Genomic DNA, 26,732 nt, shown 5'->3' with positions numbered 1-26,732 from the left:
AGGTAAAAAGTAGATATCAGACTTTCCAAAATACCTGAGAATAAGAAATTGCAGCTGGATATCATGTTAAAAAACTAATAGTTGCATGGTCCCTCTAATGTTTGCACAGAGATCGCAATGTGACCAAATCAGGGGTGATTTACAGAGTGTTGTGTAAAAAAAGCTGTGTTAACCCCAAAGTCTCTACATCTAATTTGACGCATTACATATTTGTAACTCTCTAGATTTCCCCACATATTACTTTCTCTTTATACTCTAACATATGCATATTTATTGAATTTATTTTACACCAAAAAAAACACTGTACAGCTCCTTATTTTACAATATGTATATTTCACATATTTTATATTTAGGACTCTTGACTTTTACAGGACCAAGGCCAATTTCACAGGATTCCCCCAGAAAAGTGATTTCATTTTCTCTTTCATCGATGACCCGGACACACACCACTGTCTGGTGGCAGCATTAATGTAGAGCCCAATAGTTTCTGTGATAACAGAATCATGGATGGAAACGAGATATTGAGAATTTAAAACACAGATTCCACAGGGCCTACATTAAGTCAATGCTAAAAATCTAACTGGAGATTTGAAAATAGGACTACAACAGCCAAGCCGCCCCATTGTAACTGGAGTTTAAAAACCGTACAACATGGCTCAGGCATGGTGGGCCACCAAGCTTGCAATCCACTGAGGGAAACCCTGTATGTGAAAACCTACTTTGCCGCAAACCCGCTTCTTTTTCTGATTTTTAAATAACATTATGGTAAATGCTTTCACTGTAGCGCGGCCACAGCCTCCTACCTTGAGGTTCTGTCCATCGAAGGGCAGCGAGCCGCTGACCAGCGTGTACAGTATGACCCCCAGGCTCCAGACGTCCACCTCCGGCCCGTCGTACTTCTTCCCCTGGAAAAGCTCGGGCGCTGCGTACGGCGGGGAGCCGCAGAACGTGTCCAGCTTGTTGCCCATAGTGAACTCATTGCTGAAGCCGAAATCGGCGATCTTGATGTTCATGTCTGCGTCGAGGAGCAGGTTCTCCGCCTGAGTAGACACAAAGTTGGGGATATTTGGTTCATAAATGACTTAAAACAATCATCAAAACTGACTTGACTAGGGCTGAACGATGTGTTTTAGCATCGACATAGCAATGCGCGCATGCGCGATAGTCACATCGCAGGACATTGCGATGTTGACATCATCCTTTTTTGCTGCTTGATAGAAAAGTAAACTTTCACTGTTCTCCTTTTACATGATTATTACAATCCAACCATTCCCCTTCAAGACGGGTAACGATTCGGCGCAACGGCACTGGAAACATAACACTAATCTACTACAGAAGTCTGTGTCTGATCTAACGTCATTTCCACTGATTTAATTGTTCTTGGATACGCAGAGTTTGTTGCTAGTGTGCGTGACATGCAGGTCTGATCAATTTATTAAAACTAATGAGCTGGCCCCGCTAGTCAACCACAACCTGAAATTTAGAGGAAGCAACATGCAGTCATTGTCACACTTACTAACACTTTAGCCCGGACTGATAGTATTATATGAATACAATGGTATCATGCTAGTCAACCAGCGTATTGTTACCTCATTTTCCTCCCCTACAAAATCACCGCAGTAGTAGAGAAAGATTTATTATTTCCAACTAGCTCTATTCATGTCCCATTTTAAAAATTACTTTTTTATATTGCAATATATAGGTTTGAAGTAGTATCTAATAAAAATAGTTAACATCTCATTTGTGAATCAAAGTGTTCGACGCGTAGGCGAGGATTTCAAGTCCAACATCTGCTCCCATGCAGCTGTGGGCCAAAGACTAATTAGGAGGCTGAAGCACAGAAGCAGAAGGAGGAGGAGGGAGAGAAATCTTCCTCTGAGCCGGAGGATCAACCACGAGGGGGTGAACAACACTGAGTGTGACGCGGCCGACCGTAATCTCTCCCACCGACGGCGAGATGAAAACACAGAAGCATCAATAGACCCCGAGACGGAAGGCCGTGTCCCGTAATAGAGGAGGTCCACTTCCAATGCAGCAGGTGATGTGGTGCAAAACATGGGAGTGGTTTAGCGGGGACACCTATTTGTGGCGTAAAGAGTTTTGAAAAGATGGTTGTACAGCTTAAAAAAAAAAAAAGGAGAAAGGGCAAAGAAGCGCCTCATTAGCAGCACATGAAGTGCTTTTTGAATCAGACGTGCTGCGTTAGAGTCGTTGGTGGGAATATGGGAGTTGAGATGAGAGCGATAAAACACGCAACACTGACGTCAGCTCCCTACACTGTGACCTTTCTATCCAGTAGGAGTCGGAGGTAATTAGCCTCAAAACATGGAGACACACTGAACATTGAAACTCTTCAAAGGATGACTGATAAAAGGAGTCATTTTTTTTAGCCCTATAATGCAAATTGTTATCTTCAGCAGCTGGAAATGGGAGTTAAAACGTCATTGTGCCTCCAAATACTCACAAATATCTGCGATGTTCACTGATATATCAGCATAAATTTATTGTCTGCATATTAGATATATCAGATATTTAAGTAATAGATGTATTTATTTTATTAGCACAATAATCAACATTTCTGTAAACGCGCCAGCGTTAGCCAGTCGGCTATTTTGCAAGGAACTAGAACTAGTTTGCGGCCAGCTATAAGGTTTAAATAAAGCAGAAAATGTAATGTACGTTGTTTAATGCCATCCTTTGTATAAACATAGGCTTTTTGGCCCAAAAAATTTAAAAAGATGACTGTTGTAAACAACCTACAAAGTACACAAAACAAATCCAACTCGAACCTCGAATTCTTTTTCAAATTAAACAAACTATAACTTGCAAATAACAAAAGCAAGGTAAAACTGTGTTTAAACTCTAAAAGTAGAATCTTATTTCCATAGTCATTTTGGACATTAAGACACGTTTGCATTGTCCCAGGGTATTTGTGTACTGGCTCTTTTACATTTCAGATTTACTGTTGCTCATATGTTTGATACCAGGGTCAAGTGAAAATGTCCCGTGACAGTTCATCTCTTTGTTACACTATTGCAATAACCAAATCAGAGGAGTTCTTGCTAAAAATGTACGTGGAATATAAAAATATTTGTAAAATACGCATTTTAACTCGTAATAACCCAGTACTGTTCAGACTCTAGCTTCTGGAATGTATCAACATTCACCCTGGTTGGTTAATGGTCTTCTTATCCCAAAAAGGCTTGAATTCAAGAAAACCGAGATGTTGCTGTTGGTAACCGCTGCACACTTCGCTCTGTTCAACAACCCATCATGTGGCGGCAGAGCATTCTTGTCAATGGAAGATGGGGCTTCCCTGAACTCACCTTGAGGTCTCTGTGAACAATGTGCTTCTGGTGGCAGTACTGCACCGCCGATACAATCTGTACCAGGGGGAAAAAAAGACAACGAGAGTTTAGGGAAATGGCTCGCACTCTGTTCTCAGACTGTGAAAAGGGATGTGGTGGATGAGGAGGAAGGAGGAGGAGGAGGTGTGGTCGACACTGATACAAAAGATAAAGCAGAGTTCAGGTGGGGCTGAAGACACCAAGAGGGCGAGAGAACTGGCTTTCTCTGTGCATACCACGTATCTGTCTCAGAGTCGAGATAACAGCCTGCACTAATAGTACAGAAAGGCCGTGAGGCTTTATCACATCAGGGCAAACGGGGGTCCTACACTCACTTTAGAAATGTTCACTCCTCCCAGTTAAGATTTATTTCTCTTAAATTTGAATAGAGCGTGGTGCTCAGTGAGGTGTGAAGACATTACCACAACTGTAAATCTATGACATCCACACTTTGCAGATCTGTGTAAGAAACCCTTGTGGTAGCCTCAACAGATTTGGAGTGCAAGGTATTCATTAGTACATAGATCAGTACAAAGTACAAAGATCCACATTTGGTTGGCTCCATTTTTGCCCAAGCCAATATTTCCAAATCCACACTGCTGCAATATGCGGCTGAATCCAGAAAGAACAGGAACTGAGACCAAACCATCTTTGAAAAATTTTATAAAAAAAGGCCCAAGTTTTGTATTAAGAATGTTTATGGCCAACAAACTCATGAAGACTGCGATTGTCTGTACACAGAGTATGAAGATTCTTTGAAGACTAAGTGGAAAAAGTTCATTCAAGTAAAAAAACTAAATAACTAACAACTACATAAGATACATTTTCACTCAACGATTCCTTAACATGTTTTAGCTGCATGACACAGTCTTGTCTGAGGAAGCATACTAGCAAAGTCTTTAAACTCGAATAATACTTAAGGGTGTTGATGACAAAATTAAAAAAAAAAAATCAAAGACAAAGAAGGATTTGAGTCATTTGATTTCTTTTTGAGATGTAAAAAGTTGCTTTCATGCCTCACTAACATGCAGTTCTTTGCTAACAGTGTCTACTTCACAGTAAGTGTGGACAATATTTCTCGGCAACAGACATTTGTTAAGAAAGATCTTGATTTGCTAATTTGGTGTTCTAGAGGACACATTTTCTGTTGCTTGACTAACTGACACTAGTCTGGCATGGCCAGACCTTCCTCCACAGCGCTGTAAATGTTGTGATATATAGACTAAACTGACAGAAATGTATTTAAAAAAATGTCTTTATTTGCAAAGTTGTTGTCCCTAGAACTTCCTATATCGCAAAATAGCAACGTTTCTTATTGTCAAACAAGAGGTGATGCCTGTGCACCGTGTGTGTGAGTCATTGAGAGGTGAGTGATGGGGAAAGAAGCATGTCTGGACGTTTCTCATCAGTCTTTAAGACAACAAGAGACGTTTCTGTCGCAGAATGAGGACAGAGGACAGTGACCTGTCTGAGGTAGAGCCGGGAGCAGAGGTGTGAAACCAGAACACTGCAGGGGGAGAAAGCTGGGTACCTGTCTAAATTTAGCCCTGGCCTCTTTTTCCTTCATTCGTCCATGTGCAACCAGGTAGTCAAAGACCTCTCCTGCAGAAGAGACAGAGAGGGACACAGAAGGAATTAGAAGATGACAAAGACAGAAAGAGTACTGCATGAGATGTCAGAGATTAAAGAAACGACAGAGAGAAACAAAACATGACTTTCAACTAGTGATGGCCAAATGAAGCTTTGTGAAGCAGTGTCTTTATCTTCTGAGCCCACTAGATGGCGCTCTATGGCATCACAATTCAGTATATTCTCAACCAATTATTCAGAGAGCGCCATCTAGTGGGCTCAGAAAATAAAGACACTGGTTCATGAAGCTTCATTTGGCCATCACTAGTTTCAACTTATGCGATAAGCGGATTCAAATAACTTCACATTGAACTTTTGTGGAGCAGCTGGCCGTCACCCATGTGCATGGTTCCAGGGTTTTTGTTGACCATATTGAGGGCGAGCGCAGTGCTGCCTTCGCCACACTGAGCCCCTCCTCGAGGCACAAAGCTGCTGCCCATCTCTGCCCAGGCAGCAGTCCCTTCCCTCAGCCCACACTTCAGCACACTCCCAGCCAAAACGCGACTACGCTCGCTTGTGTGTGCTAATTAAACTTGAGTTGCTGCCGTGTGTGTGTGTGAGAGTGTGTTTCTCCATACCGAGGCAAAAAAAGAGGAACTAAACAAAAAAATAACAAGCAGCAAAACACCTCCCCCACTTTTCCTGAATTCTCGCATCCCTCCCAAACTCTTGCCGCTGACCTGCAGAGGCGGTCACAGTGTACGTTTTGTGCACTTCAGAGCTCTAGAAAACCAACAATTCACCGGTCTCTCTAACTCAAGTGCTGAATACAGAATGTGGCAGCAAACACTTTGCAAGTCAGAGCTAAAGGGCACAGCGTGTACGGCTCATTGGGGTTGAAATAAGGGAAGAAAACTGGAAAGCAGGAAGGAAATTGTAGACTTGCTTTAGAAATGAGAGTGCCGTTAAAAACACACATGTGAAGAGAAAAACTAGATATTTGGTTCATGCATGAATGGGAGTTGGAATTGTGTTTACATGTTCTGACAGCATGACCTTCCTGTAGAATTCAATAATGCTAAGGCAACTTCTCGCTCCACAGAGTTGCCTCAAAGATTGCCTGTTTCAATGCAACTAGCCCTGACCCTGTAACATATCCAACTAACATGGCCCTGAATAGAGGTCTACTGAAACTTAAGTTCGAAAGATAAAAACCACAAACTTGGGCAAAGTGGGGCTTTGGGTTACATGCTAACAGCAGCATACTGAACATAAGGTTTACCAAGTTTATCTTAGTTTAGCATGCTAACATCTCTAATGAAGCACTAAAGAAAATCCACGTTAAATGGTTTATTAATGTTCTTTTTCTGTTATAACGGTCAAACTGGGATGATAAAAGAAAGTTCTGTGGCGTTTAGTGTTTGAGAGTAGAGGTAAGAAGTGTTTGTGGCTGTTTGACAAAAAGTAACGGTGCCTTAAAGGGTCAAAATAGTAGAAGCCAAAGATTCTAGAGCGTAGCGATTCTTGGAAGCAAAGATTTGGTAACAGCACCAGTGACGTGTAAAATAAAGAATCTATGGTGCACGTGATTAATGCGATGAACGTTGATTATAACGCGTTATGCTCTGTCATAATCTCTCTCTAATACTGACAGCCCTAAAAAATCTAGATGGTTTCAGACATGTAGAAATCCGTGGGGCGGATGGGAGTCGACCAGCATTAGTTCCATGCTCTGTGTTTCCAGAGGACCTATTTGTGTCTCTGCATTGATTTTTTCACCGTCTCTTTCCATCTTCCAATCTTCAGGGAGTAGCTTGAAAGTTTCAAACATTTCTAAAAACTATGTTTGCTTAAGTATTACTTTCTGGGTCTGTATATTCCTCGGCAAAAGAAGAATGCAAATGCATGCTGTGTGTCAATTGCACTTCTTTGCATTATTATTTTCTAAGGCTTCTTTGGCTCAAACATTCAAAAGCACTTGGAGTTGCCTTGTTGCTGAATGGTGCTGTAGAAATAAAATTGCCTTGCCTCACAAACAGCCTGTCAGTCAGTCCCCAGGGAATAGACACCACTGTTTTGTGCCTGCTTGTCTTACAGAAGTATAAGTCTACCGCACCGCTACACACTGCTTTCAGCTTGTTGTTAATATCGTATCACAGTGAATGGTGCCTGCGAGAAGCTTTGAAAAACCGTAGCCACACTTGAAACCACTTTTTCGGCACTTGGGAAATTTGGTACCGTTTGATTTAAAGTGATAGTACCAACGTAATTCGGTCGGTCCCCAAAAAAGTACCGCAACCCTATTGAAAACACACTTAGTGTTCACTCAATACACTTCCAATCAATTGCCAAATTTGGACCAAATTATATCATCACCAGTAAACATTATAGAAAGAAACGGCACGAGTTCTCTTTACGTGCGATCGTACTGTTAAACACCACTCAGATTATGTTCTTTGACATTTGTCCTTGCAGGTAGGAGCAGAGTCTGCAGACTATATGCAGCTTCCAGTGTGTCTAAATTATTAACGCACACATTTGTCCGACTCTGGCGTTAATAAATCATGCGTGTGACGTTTGGGAGCAGCACACAGCGTACAGCTTTCTACCGACTGTATCGAGTCTTCTGTACACCAGCTGTGTGTGTGTGTGTGTGCATTTCTTAGTCGGACACGTTGGACTTTAGCGTGCAGCAACAAGATCTTGACAATCGTATTTCCGTCTCACCTCCACTGGCGTACTCCATCACCAGGTAGAGCGTCCTCTCCGTCTCAATCACTTCAAAGAGCTTGACTAAAGGAGGGAGGGAGAGAGAGAGAGAGAGAAGAAGAAAGAGAGCGGAAATTATAAATTAAATTATTTCCTGAAGATGGAGGAGATTCAGATGGAGATGGTACCACGGGGTAAATGCACGGGCACAAAGGCAAACATGTTTCCAAACAGGTTCCTGGAGGAAAACAGAGAAGTGAAGGGTGATCACGTGTGGCGATCATGTAAAAACAGCATCGAGCCGTGCTTAGCAGCACTCGATATTTACTGTACAGGACAAAAGCTGCAGTGTGTTCAGCTCGGAGATCTAAAAGAGGGACGTGAGATGAGCGGCCTAGGGCTGCGCTGCTAAATATAGACAAGGTGGGATGGAAGACAATGAGGGAGAGATGGCGAGTGTTGGCCGCTGAGTGTTTACTATCACCCAGGTAATTATAATCGCATCGCTGCAGAGGAAATCAGGGAATGCTGGGAAAGAAAATTAAAAGGAATTAAACGGGGAAACACGTCTCCAAAACCAAACCGCGTGTGTGTGTGTGTGTTTCCAATTAAGTTCATGTGCAATGAGAGAAAAACTTTTTGGAGCCTTGATGAGACTTTTGGAAGGCATGTCACCACTACAGCTGGACTAATTAGTGGCTTGATCGAAAAGTAACTATTTTCATAATTTATTAATGAATGATGAAAAAAATACATATATAAATAAAATAATCAAGCCAAATATTTCCTGAATCCAGCTTCTTCAATGTGAGGATTCCTGCTTCTCTTTGTTACAACTTTTCAAAGAGAAATGTACATTAACTATATTCCAACCTCTCCCGCGGTACTTTATGTATTCATCTATCTATTTATAATAATAAAAACAATTCGGGGACGAATGAACAATGACATTAAAGGAGAAAAAAAGAAGAAAAGGTCAGTCAAACCATGTATGCCGATTATCTGCTAATTTACTGCAATTTTATTTGCTTTAAAAAAAGTCTTTTTTGGGTCTCTTTCTTTAAAAACACCCTGTTCTTGAAGTCTTATGCAAGAATATTAATAACCTTGAATTTATTCTTGTTGTCTTGTGCCTTAAGAAATTGGTAAGAGACTTTTTTTCTTTTTTTTTTTAAACAATTTTCAGTAGCAATCATTAAGTGAAGAGATCAAGAAAGTAAATCGGCAGACTACTTGATAACCCTAAACATCCCATGATGCCATCTGTCATCACTGCCGCCATCCAGTTCATGTTCAACCCTTCAGCAGCCGAGCTTTAAGCGTTATTGGCTCTGGGTGCTGCGGTGGTTTGGAGCTAGTTGCCACTTCCTCTGGCAGCCGGCGGCGTGCCGCTCCAGACAATGTGCTCTCTTTGTTTAACCCTTGTGTTGTCCTCCGAAGTCAAAAACTGGCAAAAGGTTTCACTACCACCACCTTACTACCACTAGTTTTCCACTCCTTTTTAGAATTCATGGTCAATGACCCTCATTTATATAGAATTTAACCTAATATTTGTGTTAAAAAAGCAGAAATTATGAATTATTTTGACTAGTCAAGATCAGAAGAACGGACAGATGAGTTGTGTCAGGGATGAAAGTGATCAATTGTATTTGCAAAAAGCGTTGTATTGAATCCAATCCATTTTTTGTGGTAATTTGGATAAAAAGGATCCCATTTTTCAGACCGATATTTTAAAAAAAGGGTCAAATTGATCTCAACGGCTTCATTTTCTAATCCCCCCCCCCCCCCCCCCCCCCAAAAAAAGTACAGAATAACCTTCCAGTGTTAATCACATCAATTGTGTACAATGGTCCATCAAACACTTCAATTTTACATTCATTTGTTTTGGCATAGGCTGCAGGGTTTAAGCTTTCCTCATACGTTGGACGGTTGCCATAGTTACACAAACGTTCACTTTTGCCAGGGTGGTTTTTAAAGAATACGTCTGTATTACAAAAATAAAACTAACTAAATAAAAAGGGACTAAAACAGCAGCGCTGATAAGTTAACCCTTGTGCGGTCTTCCTGTCAAAATTGAAAAACAACATTTTAGTTGACGCTTTAACTTTTTTTTAACGTTTTTGTCCCTTTTTTCAACATTTTTGACTTTTTTTCAATGCTTGTCAATTTTTTTGACATTTTCAACACTACGTAACACTAACTTATTAACTTTAGTTTTACAGTTATTTTGGAATTTATGGTCAATGAACCTCATTTATTAGGAAATTATACCTACTGTTTGAGTTAGAAAAGCAGAAATTAGGAATTATTTAGACTAAAATTAAAGGAATGGATGTTGATGGATAATCACAGACTGGAATATGTCAACTTTTCCTCAATTTCAAAACCACTTCAATTTTTTTCAAATGCTATAAAATTGAATAAGACGACTCGAAATTAATCAAAGTAGAGATTTGTACTTGGCAAAGAGCGTTGTGTGGAATCAATCATGTTATTTTGGGGAATCACAAAGAACACTGACATAGGAAAACGGGTCAATTTGACCCGAGGACAACATGAGGGTTAAAACAAGCTGATAAAACTCCCGCTGGCAGCATGTTGCTGGTTTATGAGAAAGGTCAAAGGTTAAAAGAGCCTTGCATGTCAAGTGTCTCTGAGCAGACAGAAAACTTCATCCTGGTCAGTGTGAAACTTCAGTGATTGCGGTTTACTTGATCTTTGCTTTTGGCACAACAAGATTTTTTTACTTTTTTTTTTTAAAGTGTGGAACTTCTCATGTATGACGTGCTTACCTATATTGGGATGATTCAAAATCTTCATTATTCTAACCTCTCTGAAGAGCTGAAATGGAAGAGAGAAAAAGAAAGATTTCAGTTCACTCTGTGGGGTTGAAGACTCTATTGACATTTTAACTTAGTAAATAGGAATACATTTTAAATTAGTGAGCTTAAGACAACACATACAGTAACTGACAAATACAAATAAGTAGTAAACTGAAATTAACCCCTCTGGATTAAAAACCCTGATATTAAAAAATAAAGGAGGAGAGCGGTGACAGGGCTTACACTAAACCCTAATAACATAAAATAAAATCAAAGTTAAAAGTTTAAGTTATTAAAATGTCTGTCCATCTTGGGGTGTAGTTGTCCGTCTTTACATTTTGAGCACTTTGTGTGGAACCCAGCATACAAACAGACTTTTGGGGACTATTTTCAGTGTCAAACTGTAGCAATATACCACAACATTAAGGTCAAAAAATCAAATATCTAAAAATTATATATAAGTGTTTTTTGTAAAACATGCATATGATAGATATTAAAACACCGTGCACAAATTAAATCACAAAGTGCAGACAGGTCAACCAAACGTCTTTAACTGACTGAACGAGTCCGCAGAGACAGCATTCCGAGTTGGAGGATGCAGAGAGCTCCGAGGCTCGGTCACCCCGGGTCCTAAGACGGGTGCCAGGACCAGTAAGCAAATCTGACTTGTTAGACCTTAGAGTGTGCACGGTCACGGAAGGTTCCTGTAGGTCGGCCACATACGCAGGACACTCCCCCTAATTCTCACCGGGCGCGTCTGCGCTGCGTTCCTGTCGGGTTGGTCCGCTCTACCAAAGATACGCGCCAGGCTAAAAAAAACTATTAATAATAAAATGTATATTTGAATAATCCCACAAGGGGAAATTACAATGAACACTCTGTTGTTATTACACACACATGCTCAGTACCTATAAATGCACTAAATGGAGAGATGTCAGTTGCGGGTTTAGTGCCTTGCTCAAGAGCACCTTGGCAGTGCTCAGGCGGTGAACTGTAACCTCTCCAGCTTCCAGTCCACCACCATACTTTGGTCTGTACGTGACCCTCCGGCTCCCCCAAACCAACTCCCTACTAACCGAGCTATTGCTACCACAGAAGAGATGTCAAAGTGAGGGGGCTGACATCACGGATCTTTTATTTATTTTCATAACCAACACCCCCAGGGGCCTGTTGCACGAAACCAGAATAAGGGATTAAGCCGGGATATTCCAGTTATCCTGGATGAATTTAGTTTTGACTTGGTTGCACGAAATCAGGTTGAATTAAACCCAGCCAAGTAAGCATGGAGATTTATTCTTTGCAGCTAGCCTGGTCCAAAGCAGGCTAACAGCCGGGCTAACAGCCGGGCTAAGATTAATCCTGAAGTGTCATGTGTTAAATCAGCTGCCGCTCTGATCCTAATTAAACGTCTTTAAGTTATTCCGTTGTCTTCTGCATGTGTTCAGTTTTATTTTTATTAACATGCAATATGTGCCACTATTGTCGTCATGAGTTTGATTTTAACCGTACTATAGCAGTTGTTTAGATGGTTAGAAATGGTTGCACTGGCACCCAATCAGGAGAGTCTGGACTTTTCCCGGTGGGCCAGTAGTGTGTCAAGGCCGCCTCGCGTGCAGCCGCTGCCCGATGGCCGCTCTCCATCAGTAAATCTGTGAAGAAAGCCGTGAACGTGCACTTATCCCAGCTATCTACACCTGGCTGGACATAGTTTCACTTGTTAATCCTGGCTTGGCAAACGGGCAACAGATTAAGCCGCGATCAGCAGATCACGCTAAGTCAAGCTGCACTTTTTCACTTATCCTGGATATCTTCATTCGGCTTTCGTGCAACAGGGCCCAGAAAAGAGAAGGCATGAAGTTTAAGTACAGGAGTGCTTGGAGTGGAAGGTAGATACTAGATTAATAAACACGTGATTGTTCTGTAAGGTAGCCAATAGACACAATAAAATCTGTGAGTAGGGTAGTAAGACGCTCCGCTTCTGAGACCCCCCCGGTGTGGAGGGTAGGCGCGCTCAGAGTTGCCGTGCAAAGCTCTGGGTGTTTATGTAAGAATCTTAAAGGGAAACACTATATTTGACCGCAGAGACTTGAGAACAAGGTTCGTGTCACATTCATGGTGACAAGGAAATCTGTAATCCAGTTCTTCCGTCAACAAGGCGTTTTTTAACAAGAAATCAAAAGTTCAGAAACCCAAACACTGGTCCCTGTGCTGTGCCAACATCAACACACTGCACAAGGAAATGTGATCGTTTTGTCAGCGCCGAAACACAATCGCAACAGGATTCCGTGCAGCAGCACAGGGTCGGTTTGATCCGGCCTGAGGGGATCTGAATGAAGCTAAACATGCACCATCACATCCCCCCGCCCCCCCCCTGCACTAATAACAAGACACTCAGTCAACACACGCTCTCTTCCCCATCAGCATTCACAGTGACCAGACAAGCAGATTTGTAACAGCCAAAAGTGCTTTTCAGTCTTCCGTTGTTCGAGGCACAAAAAAGAACTAAGTGCTATTTATTATTGATCCGCTGTTAACTACACCTCGCCCTCTTCCCTTCCATAAAAATATAAAAAGGCATCAATGTTTCACGAGGCAGGAGTAGCCACAGTGTGGGCAAGTCGTGAGGCTGCTCAGCCAGAAGACAGACTAAAATAGCTTCCACCAAACCAACAAATACCAACAGCAGAACATGTATATCCAAAGTTATCTGAACTCAAAAGTGGTTTATGCTAATTAAAATGTGCATACATTTTCACTATCTTACAAGATGACACATCTATAGAATATCTTTTTACAGCTTTACTTTTGACATTTTGTTCAGATAGTAAATTGTTTGCATAGATATTTACTTGCATTCCTTTCTACAAACAGTTTCCTAATACACATTTAGATTTAACTATTGTAACCCTGCATACCAACCACAATATAAGAGTTTATTTTAAATTCTAATCCTACATTCATTGGATTTCTTTATTTTTAGTAGGGCTGTATTGATTCACCAAACCCAGGATTGGGTTTGTATCACAACTTTCGACCCACCACTCGATACAAAACTCAATTCTTTTGGGGGGGGGGGCACATGGCATTGTTTTGTCATTGACTACATCCCACTTTGCAACACAATTCTACAATAGAGACCTTATTTATTGATAGACTGATAATAATGTTTCCAAAATCCTTTCAGTGGTTCATCAATTCGTTCAACTGATTTAAAAATAATTGTAACAATAATGGACACTTCTCCTTCCAACCTGTAGGGACAGAGGAGGAAGAGTGCTTTAGTGCTTACTGTAAAGGTGCTGGTTAACAAGTAGCTAATGCTTATGTATTCTTAGTGAGTAACGTAAGATTACGACACCATTCAAAACACTCAGTTATTTTCAGTATGATTGTTTTGACCACGATTAACAACTCTGGACTAACCCACAAATTCATCAGTAACATGTAGAGATAGACGACTAATCTAATGGTAATTTAGCTAGCTAGCACAGTCTGTCTACCTCAGTCTCCTGGCGCTACAAGGCTTCAGTTGGGATGAAAACTGAAAATAGCCCCAGGGACATATCCACAGTCAGCCTCCACCAGCTAGCAGCCATCCACCATCACTACAGCCCCAGGGACACATACACAGTCAGCCCCCACCAGCTAGCAGCCATCCACTATCACTACAGCCCCAGGGACACATACACAGTCAGCCCCCACCAGCTAGCAGCCATCCACTATCATTACAGCCCCGGGGACACCTCCACAGTCAGCCCCCACCAGCTAGCAGCCATCCACTGTCACTCCAGCCCCGGCCCAGGGACACATCCACAGTCAGCCCCCACCAGCTAGCAGCCATCCACTGTCACTCCAGCCCCGGCCCAGGGACACATCCACAGTCAGCCTCTACCAGCTAGCAGCCATCCACTATCACTACAACCCTGGGGACACCTCCACAGTCAGCCCCCACCAGCTAGCAACCATCCACTATCATTACAGCCCCAGGGACACATCCACAGTCAGCCCCCACCAGCTAGCAGCCATCCACTATCATTACATTATAAATAAAATTGAATTGAATTAACCTCGGGTGGATTTCTGAGGACTACGGTTAACTGCTCCTCAGATCTCTGCAGGCTAAATCCAGACAGCTAGCTAGACTATTTCTCCATCTGAGTTTTCCGTTGCATGACTGAAGTTGTACTTTTGAACGTACACATGTTCCACCAAAACAAGTTCCTTGCCGAGGCTATTTATCAGCGGCGCTGTGGATCCGTCCAAAAATCAGCCAACGCTGTGGCGTCCTGATAGGCAACTGCCAGGGTTGAGTTGACAAACTGAGCTAGGACGAGTCTGGAGTAGGAGAAGAAACAGAAGAGCCTAAGGTCTCTCCTCACTGTCATTACACTCTGTCTGTAATGCCAATCTGGACATCATTATACCGAAAATACTCTGTAACACTGTGTGAGCTAAGAGGAATAAATCTCAGCTGGGTTTCTGTGGTTACAGAAGGAAGAGGAACTTTATTTTTGCTGATTACTAGAGAGAACAGATCTGTTTGGGGTAGTTAGGATGTCAGTCTGAGACTAGCATATTCATTCTGTAACTGACACAGTCTGGAATGTCCTGATGCCTTGGTTGGTTTAAAGAACCAAAATGTACATGGAAATACTTTGTCAGGTATGTTTCCCCCCTATCACATGATGATTCACCACATAATGGGCGTAATAAGGTAAACCTGCTGGGGATCCAGTCATACCATCCCCATGATGCAATCAAGCTGTGCCGATTACACAATCGGTCTTGTGATCCAGACAAAGCACCATCAGGACTAATGACACACAGTTTGAGGGTGTAATCACACCTTTTAGTCGCCTTGTTTCAGTCCAAACACTAGAGGGAAAACTGCATTTTCCGGTTTAGGTTGCAGAAATTGCAACTTATCTGAGGCTTGTGAACAAAAATCCTGCGGGCTAACCATTTGATCATATCCTGCATGCTTCTGGTAAACTTTTATCACACCAGATCAGAGAGTTAAAGGTGAGTCACGTGACAGCAACATCAGCTAGAAACGATGGATGTATGTGCAACTTCTTTTGCCGTGATTGAGCCCGCCATGTGTATTTCAGGTTTGAGGAAAAATACCCAGACTGCAGTTTTCTGTTAAGCTCAGCGTCCTGGAGAGACTTCTCTGGGCTGTTAATGGGTCTCTCTAACGCTCCAATGTTATTGTTCCCATCTGGACACACAAATCACAAATCACCTGAGGGAATAAACACTCTGGTTCAAATCAACCGCTCAAGATCCCAAAGAAAACTGGTCGGTCCCAGACTTCGCTTGTGATCGGCATGCAGACTTCAACAGAACAACAAACTTTAGCAAAGTTATGTTTTTGAAATATTTCTTGCCGGGTAGGCCTGTAACAACTATTACATTATTGTTACATAAATTACATTTTTCAACATAATCGACAAACAAATTTTTTTTACGCAATTCATCACTAAGATTAGCTAAGGTTCTAAGGGGTATCACTGTTGATGGGAATTGTCAGTTTTATGTTTATTTAAGACAAAAATAAAGTGTTTTGATAATAAAGACGCGTAGTTTACTTCATATGCTGTGTACCTGTGATATTACAATATCTGGGTTTCATAACAGTGATTCTGAGACAGTAAATTTTACAGCAAATTTTGGAATTGCTCCAGCTCTATTGACAGGCTAATTTAGTACAGCGGACCTGGTCTTTAATATGAAGCCATGTCTACTGGTTACTTCTCATCCCTGGTTGTGTTACTATTTCAGTTGCAGTTCAATTAAAAACTACGTGTGGGCAATTGTTTCATCTGAATCATTTGTAGAGGCCTGGGAAAGTAAAATATTTGAAACAGTATTAAAAAAGGAAATATTGAAAATATCTACACATCTGGTAACAGTAAAAATGATGATTTAAATCATAGTTAGTAAGCGAGACTAAGAGTCTTAGAAAAATGGTGCGATAAATGACATCTAGAGGCTTTATTAACTTCTCTGCAACCACAAAAGCTCAGCCCAGGGAGCAGAGGTTGTTGACATTTAATCAAGACTTCCAAGTGTCACACTCCCTCCCCGACCTTTGACCTGGACGGCAACAAGACCCTCAGTAGGTTGAATTAGGGAGAGAGAGGAGAAGAAGAAGAAGAACAGAGTGGGAGCTGAGAGCAGCGTGCCAGGAGCCAGTGACAGATGTGAACGTCGACTCAGCTCCTGCAAAACTATTAAGAACAGAGGCTGAAAATAAACATTTAGGCTTCAGAGACGCTATCCCCCGCTATCAGCCTCTCGCCAATTCTACCAGTTACATAAGAGGTCAGGACGCAGCAGCGGTGGCTCTGATGCAAGCACCGACTCAGAGGAAAGAGGAGAGCAGAGCAAAATAAACACCGGACCATATCCCTCTAAACTCTGCCTGAACGCTTTAGCTACATACCCTTAAAATCTAATCCATGTCGGGATTTCCTTCAACTCGGAATATTAAACTCATCGACCAAAAAAAGACAAAGAAGGAACACAGAAGGTGAGCCTATAAATGGAAACGTGTGACAGGAATGGAAACATTTGAAGTGTCGATCGTAAAAAATACTATACAAAAAAAGTGTTCCTGTTCCTTAAAATAAACATGAGAAGAAATGTCAGTCCCTGGCGAGCACCTGAAAGATAACCCGACAAATTCCTAAAAGTTTTTTTTTTTTTTTCCTTCTTCTTCTCGACTGTGACAAAGCAGTTACCTAAAAACAACAAGCACGGCAGACAAAGGCCCGGCGCTTTGTGTTTCCGTGAACAGCGGCGTCATGACTCAGTGTTTTTCTGTCAGCGCCGTGTCACAGCCACCGCCAAAGGGCCCGGGCCTCTGAGGATACAAAAGGCCAGAATCAATGGAGCTTTGGAAAAACGGATGGAAAACCACTAGCCGATCGCTGAGAGGGACGAGGGCCCGGGCCGACGGGTGAGCGGCTGAACATCAACACCTAACACGCTCCGCCCCATCCCCTCATCTCTGTCTGTGGGCACGGAAGCCTCCGGAGCTGCAGAGTCGATATTGCTCTGACTTCCCCGAAACCACTTCCAGGCCCAGAGACCGAGCCAAAATCTACGGCGTCACGGATCCACACACACACACACACACACACACATCTCATTAAAACGGTCAGCTCAAACTGCTTTCACTGCATAAAAACTAATATAAAATAGAATTATCCCATTCTGTTTCTCTTGAATAGTTACCATGGTCAACAGCTTCCAACAAAAGGTGTTCAAAAGGAGACAAGTTTAAATATTGGAAACATTTTAAAAAGTGGTAAAAATATTTTAATTAAAAAAAAAAAAAAATCCCGAATTGGCAAAACAGAATTGAAGAACTTTACTTAATTGCAATTTTGAGGTACATTTCTATGCTATATTGTACTTTTTTTTTTCACTTTTAACATTAGTTATTTGTGAGTTCTCACTAAAATAGAATGATGATTATTTGTTTTGTTGTCACAACAGACCAGAGGGACATCCAAATATATTCAAGTTCTGATAAATAAAATCTATAAAAATACAAACTTTAGATATGAAACTTAAAGTCCTTTGAACAATAACGCATAAAAAAATAAATACCGAAGAGTGTTGCCAACATGGAAGTTGTAGAGCGTCCATCTAGTGGACAAACTATGCAACGGCAACATGACTGACCGTCCGTTTTTATTTTATTTTTAAATCAAATGATTCTGGCAAATGAATATGCCAAAAAATAAAAAAATCGACCATTACAAATGCTGACACCGATAGTTCGGAAAATGCTAGTTTGGGCCGATAAAATCGTCCCGCCAACATATCGGTTGGCCTCTTTACGGCCTCATGTTAAATAAAAAAAAATAAAAAATAAAAAAGGAGCTCTACAGTCTAAAGTTTTCACTTAAAGACCTAAAAAGGACAGTTGATGTAGAGCTGATTCCTCTCTTCCACTGCAAAAACATTGCACTTAAATAATAAAAGCTCTTAACTCTATGTGGAGAACACATGCTCGGTCCCAGCATGCCCTGCTTCCCATTTACACAATTAATACTCAATCTGTTGTGCTTCATAAATTTATAACTGAATTCTGCCCCAGAGTGAGAGAGAAGGGGGGTAAATTACCTTCTGAAGGCTGTTTGGGTTCAGCTGCGTCTTGTCTATTATCTTAATTGCAACCTGGAAAGAGAGAGAAAAAACACAAAATCACAAGTGAGTTAAATAAGACGTACCAGCAGAAGTGTAAAAAAAAAAGAGGAAGGGGAATATGAAAATCAATCAAAAAGCAAAGAGACAACCTCACAGATGAGGAACCTGAACGTATCTTTAGCATTTAAAAAGACGTAACAGAAAAACTGAGAAAATAGTCCTTCGAACAAAAACAGTACCGCCAGATAAAAAATAATAAAAAAAGAAGCGTGCTCTTTCTGTTCATCAATTATTAAAAAATCTAAATGCTGAGCAGCAGCGACTCAGCCCTGAAAACATCCATTACTGCCAACAAGGGTAGGAGCCATGACTCTGGTAGTGTATGGAGCTAGTCGGGCTGAAAGGTACCCGATACGAGCGCCTATACCAAGTTTCTATAAAATCTTTTACTTTACTTACGAAAAACGTCTGAAATGTTTAATGCCGTCCGAACACAAGCAGATGTTTGGGCTTCATTCTGAAACATGCATCTGCAACTGTGTGATCAAAGAGCAATCCACAGTAGTACAGATCTCACTGGAAATTAAATGCCAGATAGTTTTCCCACTTCAAAACTCAGTCGGTCCAAAAGAAGTTGAGGTATTAGGCTTGGACTAACAACTGGATTCATTACAGACTTCTCATCTGTGATGAGCTGCAACCTGAGAACAATTCAATCGTTTCTACTTTCAATTAACGGTTTTTATAGTTCTAATGTAGTGTGGAGAGTAGAACTGGGCGATTTTTAGATTTTTTTTGACCAAATACTTCGATATCGATACCGCAACGATATTGTAGTGTTGACTCTTGGTGCTTTCACAAAGTATTTACACAATGAGATTTTTGATAACTAATCATCAGTAATGGGGATTTAATGACTAAGTGGGTAAAGGCTAATAATAGAACAGCTGGAACAGTCCGGTAAGTTCAGAAAATGAAATCACTTTACTGTAATGGAGCCTTTAAAACCAGGAAAAGACACCACTTATGTCGTGTTACAATATTCAAAATCTAAGATGATATCTAGTCTCATATCTCGACATCGATAGAACATCAATATATTGCCCAGCCCTATAGTGTAGAGGTTTTACTAAAAGGGGGTTCAACTTATTTACTAAGGTACACAGACTCTCAAACTCAGTAAAGCTTTAATAAACAAGGGCGTATCTAACATAAAATGTGTGTAAATCCAACAAAAACATTCGCTTAACTTAATTTGTTTGCATTTTCTATTTTAAGTATGTAAAAAATTTTATCTTTTCATCCTTACAAGTACTTGGAGGGAAAGATTACACAGATCGCATGTCTACTCTGTGTGCATTTCAATCGACCTACTTTCTTTCTATGACTCCAAAACCACAAGAATATTCTTATTTAGCAATAGATCTACGTTTGCTGTTCAAATTCAGGAGTTTGCCCTAGCTGAAGTTTTTCAGAATAAGAGCGTCAACGTTGACCAGCTAAAACACGACTTGACCGTGTGTAAAACCGTCTCACCTCTCTGCCGGTGAGGATGTGTCGGGCCAGTTTGACTTTGGCGAAGTTGCCCTTGCCGATGGTTTTGAGCAGCCGGTAGTTGCCGACGTGGGGCTGCTGCGGCTCCTCGGAGCTGCGGGTTCGGACGCCGGTCCGGGCCGAGCGGGTGCCGACCTCCTGACGTCCATTACTGTGAGACGTGTGCTGCGGGGGGAGAAGAAGACGAGTGCTGGTGTTATTGAATGGTACACTTGATATTTATAGTTGTGCATCCAGACGAGGAAAGCTTTTCAGAGGGCTTTCTAGGCAGTTTCACCATTTCATCAACCCAATATCAGAGCCTCAAAACTAGAGGAAGATACTACACCGCTCCTTCTCTAAAAACTACAGTTACTGTGGTATTTGTGAGGATTTTAAAAAGGTGATAATTATGTCATCTGCCTTAGATTTCCCTACCCAGAATGCACTGAGAAGACTTGTCCGGTCACTGGCTCCAACATACTAATAAAGGTCAGGTTCATGCACAAGTAACAAATAACAACTTAACTGAAATGAATGTGACCAAGTTATTGTAATTAGAGCCTGGCCGACCCAATGTTATGTTTATAATAAATTATATATTATATTTTCTTGTAGAATCATTGCTTTTAAATGTTGTTCCACTGCGTTTTTGCCTTATGTGAAGCACCACTATGTTTTTAAAGGTGAAATTACAAAATGAACATTTTCTGGTAAGCAGCAACAGTCAACGTCATATCCTGTGGTGCAGACCGTCTGAAAACAGGATGTTCAGCAGAGCATAAAGCTACAGGTTTAGGAAAAGTAAAAAATGAAACTGAAAAAGTACAGTCCTAAGCAGATGTGTGGTTCAAATACTGGAACACACTCCTGTTCTGATTTAACACAAGTCACAACATCATCAGTTAGTAGTTGACAGTTTAAACCACATTTGGATAATTTGAGGCTGTAAAAAAGACGTGAAAAGAAATTTGTTGAGATAATAATACCAAAACAATAAATACTAAACGATCAGAACCCCCAGTGCACTCGGTTTGCATCTGTAATCCCGGATGAACTCTCAGTCCAGGTGTTGGGATCTGGTGGTTCATAGCTCTGACAGCACCACCAATGGAGGGATTGATTTCTATTTTGGGTGCTGTGTTCAAAAGCACTCTCTCATACCACTATGTGTCCCAACAGCTAAAAAAGGAAAAAAATCTGATAGATACTCGGGGCTGCCTCGGTATCGACTGTCTGAGCGATGCCTCGTTATCAGTACCAGTGCCCTCTGCCCACCCCCGACCTAACTGACCGCATTCGCCCCGGAGACAATGAAAGGGACAATGATAAAGGTGGGGAGACGCATAACAAGAGCTTGGACTTTCATGCGAACCTAGAATCTCATGGAAAGCACCCAGCAGAGGTCCAACATGAGAAGCAAGAAACAGGATCTCTACTTTATGTTTTCACCCCACAGGACATCAACCCAACCAAATCTATAGTTACATAACTCATTCTATAAGAGAGTTAGCAGATATTACAGCTAAAATTACACTCCTTTAGAGACACCACAGAACATAAAAGATACCACTTGGTAGGACATGAGCACTATAAACTTTTCAAAATCTCTGTGTGGTAGCTAACAAGGTAGATATAAAATGCAAACAACGTAAACACAGAAAATTTAAAGTTTTTCTATAAAGAAACACGCATTTCCATTTTCCCAGCTAACAGCTTCCTGTAAGAAAATGAAAAGAAAAATGTGATCCTTTGCTTTTCAGTGGTTACTCACGAGGCTGTGGTGTCTCCGGGCTGCCTGGGCGCCCGTCATGTTTCAACAGGAAAAACCACGGACGATGCCCATGCAGACTCCCACTACACCAGACTTTCCCAACTCAGAGACCAGATAAGTACAGAGAGACAAGAGAGCGAGACAGCAGCACTGATCCCAGTCGGCCTGCTACTGGCAGACACACCGAAACCGGAAACCAGGGCAGTGTCCTTTCAGATTAAAAGCATGTGGTCAGCTGCTTTCAGTGTTGGGAGTGTCTCTTTCTAAACTGACTATTTTCGCTCCGGTACAGTGTAATGCGGACTTCCCCATCGGAGTATGTGCCTTTAATTTGTCATTTTAAATCATAGTTGCACCTAAAGATTATTATCAATTTAACTCTTGATAATTATCTTCATTAGTCCACATAAAACATCAGAAAACACTAAGGAATGGCCATCAGAATAACCTAGGGCACAAGGTGACGTCAGCAAAAATATTAACTTTACTGATTGTAAATTAAATGTGAGAATAAAAAACACCATAAGAGGCCCATTCTGACATTAAGAGAACCTGATCCGGGGCGGCCTCTAACTGGCGTGCGCCCCGCGTAGGCCGAGTCCTTTGCAGTGGCCCGGGTTCGTGTCCGACCTGCGGCCCTTTGCTGGGTGTCATCCCCCATCTCTCTCCCACCTTTCCTAACTATCCACTGTCACTATCTAATAAAAAGGGAAAAGCCCCCCAAAATTAATCTTTATAAAAAAAAGGGAAAAAAAAAAGAACCTGATCCATCAAAATGTTTGGCATTTTTGCTTTAAAAAAAAACTACTAATTTATCAAAATAGTTGATAGTAAATTTTCCTATGATCAATTGCTATTTCTTCAGTTTCAATTAGAGTTGAAAAAACTTCGGGGAAATTAGAGGGTGAAACTTTCCATGGGAATTGTTGAGAGTTAATATGAAGGAAATGGAAATATAGGAGTTATTTGCTCTGGCTGTATTTATCATATCATATGCAGATGGAAATAAACCTGTCTCCATAACATTTAACAGACATAATCCTTTAGTATGCCAAATAAATCCATTTATTGGTCAAACACATACAATGTGAAATGTGCCATATGGCGAGTTATCGCCAGAAGGATTAGTCAGAAGGATTCATAATGTCTGCTTTATTAACTCAAATATTAGATATGAGGGTTTTTGACCATGGATTCCAAAAAGTAGTGTAAAACTAGTGGAAGTAAGGCGGGGGTAGCGAAATAAAATTAAAAGAATGCGTTAAAAATGTCAAATGTTGAATAAAGGGTAAAAAAAAAAAAAAAAAAAAAAAAAAAAAAGTGTTAATCTCTTTGACCCGGGAGGACAACACAAGGGTTGAAAACATGCCATGAGACCTTGTATTGCTTTTATATGCATCACCCCCCCCCCAAACAAAATAAGTCCACTATTTTTCATATTGAAATTGTGCAAATATTCCAAGTTTCCCAAGCTTAACTTCCCTTGAAAGATGTCGAGAATTTGCAACCCTGGTTCTAGTTATTGCTTCTGCTGGTTTGCGAGCGGTCTTTCTCTGGCTACCGAGTCTCCACATTTGCGGCTCTAGAACTGGTCCGCTTTCCCTCCAGGGATCAATAAAATTTCCCCACAGCTGATCGCCCTCAGTGCTCTTGTTTGTGCAGGATAGGTCATATCACCGGCGGACTCTCTGCTGCTACGGTGATGAGTCACGTGACGCTGATGGTCACATGTAGACGTTATGTGGCCGCGGTTACACAGGTCGGATGTTGGGGGAATTAAAAAGGAATGCATGGAAAGGATAAAACAATATGGAGATAGGTGGAGTGTGGATTTATATAACCCACTGAATTCATGCCAAACAGAAAAAAAGCAACAAAAAAGATTAAGTTTGGATTACAGCATTACAGAGGCGGTACAAAGAAGCTATTGAAATACATGTTTAAAGTGATGTAAATTTGCATTTTACCAGGTAGATGAAGATAATTATGTATGTACAGAAGCTCACATGTCCTTATTTCCAACCAAAGGAGTTCTTGTTCTGTACTGAAAGAATAAGTTGATTGACAGCAGACTGACGGCCAACTACTTTGATGTCCAGGTAGTCGTGTAGGGCATTTATCAAGATTAAACGGCTACATCTTCTGGTGTCAGCGTCGCAACTGGAAATATTTGCTACGCGTCTCGGTTTTTTGGGTGTAATTTTCGTTTTTGGACAAAATTTAAGATCTTGGTCGGGACAAAATAACATCGCAGTGGACTCTGGGAACTTGAAGTGAGCACATTGCAGCTTAAACTTGTCAAATGTGAGGATTCTCTATGTTTAATATCATCATTATTTGAATATCATTAAGGTTTTGGACGGAAGCTCTCACCCTCAATTTTGAAAAACCACTACTTCTCCATATTCGGATATCAGTTTAAATATCTGGCACATTTTCTATGTCATTAATGTATCTGTTTTTATGATATTAGTCAGGATGTCATGATAAGAACGTCATTTTATCTTGTAGAACACCGGAGTTGCTGCTCTACCGTGGCCTCCAGCACTTTCTTTGCGTTATTGTGCGACTTTGGGGTTTTACATGGGGGGGGGGGGGGGGGGGGGGGGTCCGAATTCACCCAAGTCGCACATTAGCACAAACTAACCAATGGAGACCGAAGCAACGTTTCCATCCATCAACACGTTTTTATCGGAATTACGTGATATCGAATGAAAAATGCCCTTATGGAAACAGTAAAAACTCGATGGAATCTCATAATGATCGCCTCAAAAGGATCCGTTCGGTCTCATCTGATTTTATCTCTATCGATACACGGCTTATGCGATAAATGCTGATGGACACGTTATTTGGCAAATAAATAATGATTGCGATTAGGTTTTAGGTCATTTTACGGTTGCAACCCACCACAAAACAAAGAAGAAGAAGGAGATTTGGTAGATTTCGACTCAGTATTTCATCTCTATCTGCACACATGGTGGGTGTCAACAGAGACAGATGGAAGTGGACGGACGAGGAGACGAGAGACTTTCTGGATTTAAGTTATCGGGAACTCGCGAAGGAAATGGCCGACAAAGGTTAGGACAAGCCGTGGGACGTCCTCCGGAGTCAATGGAAGGCGCTCCAACGGCGAGACAGGTCTCAAGGGCCGGAGGGACAATAAAAGACGAGTTGCATCATCATAGTGTCGTTGCTTTGATGTGTCGCTATCAGCTGGCACATAAGCACTATTATAACTTGTGCAATTTTGATCATGTGTAATGGCTACATTGATGGATATGGATGGATGTACATTTCTAGGATCCTCGTTGGCAAGGGCAACGCAGAAAAATATATAGCATAGACTTTTTATATTTAAGTGGCCTTTTTTTAAGTCTAAATGCTATGAGCTGTTGCCCCCGTCCACAGCAGGATGTTGCTTATCTTCCGTGTCGGGCCGACCATCATCTACTGGAGCCAACATCCTAACTAAGTAGAAGTACCTCTTAAAAACACTTTGAAAAAATCCAGACTATCCCTTTAATAGATTTTTTAAATATCAGTACGTTATAAAACTGGAAAATAATAATAGATAACTAATTTGATGACTACAACAATGCATTGTTGACACAATTGTCACAAGTGGCAGATTAGTTTAATTTTTTACAACCCTGACCGGAAGCTACATTGGCGCTGCCTTGACAACGCTCTTTCGACAGGAGACTCTGTTGGTCACGAGGAGGCGGGACTAAAGGGGTCCATATTTGGACGCTGAGCGGTTGAAACCTTTGAGTGACAGCGGGGAGAACTAAGAGCGAGCCGGAACAGAAAACTACTGTTGCCTGCCAGAACCCAGCAGGCAAAGTACGGTAGTTTTGTTCGTGTTTGGGCCTAAATATCCCGAATACATTCTAACTACCTTCAGTTACATTAAAACTTATCACAAAACATCATTTACACGTAAATAAATACCAACATGGACGTTGGCTGAAATTAAAGGGCCTTTTTTACTGGAAGGATATGCTTGTTTACGATTTGCTAACTACGTGTGGAACAATTCATCCAGTCCAATAAAGCAACATAATTAGCTTCACTTTCAGTAAAACGTCCAGCACCTTCTAGAACATTTAAATGGATTTTAAAAGCTATAAATTAAAGTACAGCTAACCAATAAACAACGTTTCATACTCACACTTTCCGTCACCTTCTCGTTGACCGTAGGCAAAGGAGTTTTTGTTGACATGTTTTTATTCGTCCTTTCTCTCGCCAGTAACGTCGGATGTCCAAAAATCCACCGACACCTCCTTCGGTCTGACAGCCGAGAAAGAGAGGTTATTGCTTTGCTTTGCAGCTCTGCTCTCCGGGGGGAAACAGTCTCAGCATGGATCGTGACAATTTTCAAACCGGACGTGTTAGAGCAGAGCACTTAACTATTGGGGACTGAAATAAAAAAATGCCTGCATATTAATCTTATGTTCACTTATTTGCATGGCGCGTACATACCCGCTCACGGTCTGCGTTCAACTCAAATCAGTGTCCGTCTGTCCGTTTGTGTTTGAGTCAGTGAAGCTAACTAAACTAACGTTAAGGCGCTGTCGGTCGCCACTTCCAAAAAAAACAACCACCCCAGGCTTTTTCTTTTTGTCACAAACACAACTGTTTAAAAAAAAGCCATTGCGTCGAGTGTCCCCAGCCGATATTTCTTAGAGGGATTTAGAAGGTTTCGGTGGCTGAAATACTCGCCGTCGACTCGGTTTCTTCCATCTCCGACGGCCCAAAGTGAAGCGGGTCTGTCCGTTTTAGGTGGGACCAAAATGGCTACTCAGCGGCTGGGCT

At 41.3% G+C, this 26,732-nt stretch overlaps 1 protein-coding gene across 28 annotated transcripts in view; it reads right to left on the bottom strand.

The window, feature by feature from the left end:
* Window positions 1-26,732, bottom strand: part of mark3a (MAP/microtubule affinity-regulating kinase 3a) — a 55,835-nt gene extending 29,103 nt beyond the window's left edge. For 14 of the 28 annotated variants that reach the window (XR_004654936.1, XR_004654937.1, XM_034859328.1 and 11 more), the window contains exons 1-8: window positions 26,089-26,731; window positions 20,147-20,329; window positions 18,587-18,640; window positions 10,418-10,466; window positions 7,644-7,709; window positions 4,879-4,949; window positions 3,327-3,383; window positions 804-1,040 (exon numbers count right to left, since the gene is read on the bottom strand). Coding sequence is in view for 26 of the 28 variants with exons in the window: in XM_034859328.1 (XP_034715219.1) it covers window positions 804-1,040; window positions 3,327-3,383; window positions 4,879-4,949; window positions 7,644-7,709; window positions 10,418-10,466; window positions 18,587-18,640; window positions 20,147-20,329; window positions 26,089-26,139 (768 nt within the window). In the remaining 2 variants the exon portion in view is untranslated. Of the gene's footprint in view, window positions 1-803; window positions 1,041-3,326; window positions 3,384-4,878; window positions 4,950-7,643; window positions 7,710-10,417; window positions 10,467-18,586; window positions 18,641-20,146; window positions 20,330-21,917; window positions 22,116-26,088 lie in introns of those variants that run through there. The other 14 variants (XM_034859338.1, XM_034859341.1, XM_034859355.1 and 11 more) reach the window with 4 other exon arrangements.

Source organism: Etheostoma cragini, chromosome 20 (genome assembly GCF_013103735.1).
Source record: "Etheostoma cragini isolate CJK2018 chromosome 20, CSU_Ecrag_1.0, whole genome shotgun sequence".
Lineage (NCBI taxonomy): Eukaryota > Metazoa > Chordata > Actinopteri > Perciformes > Percidae > Etheostoma > Etheostoma cragini.
Note: the sequence above shows the minus strand (reverse complement) of the source record. Positions and strands in the feature narration are given on the sequence as shown.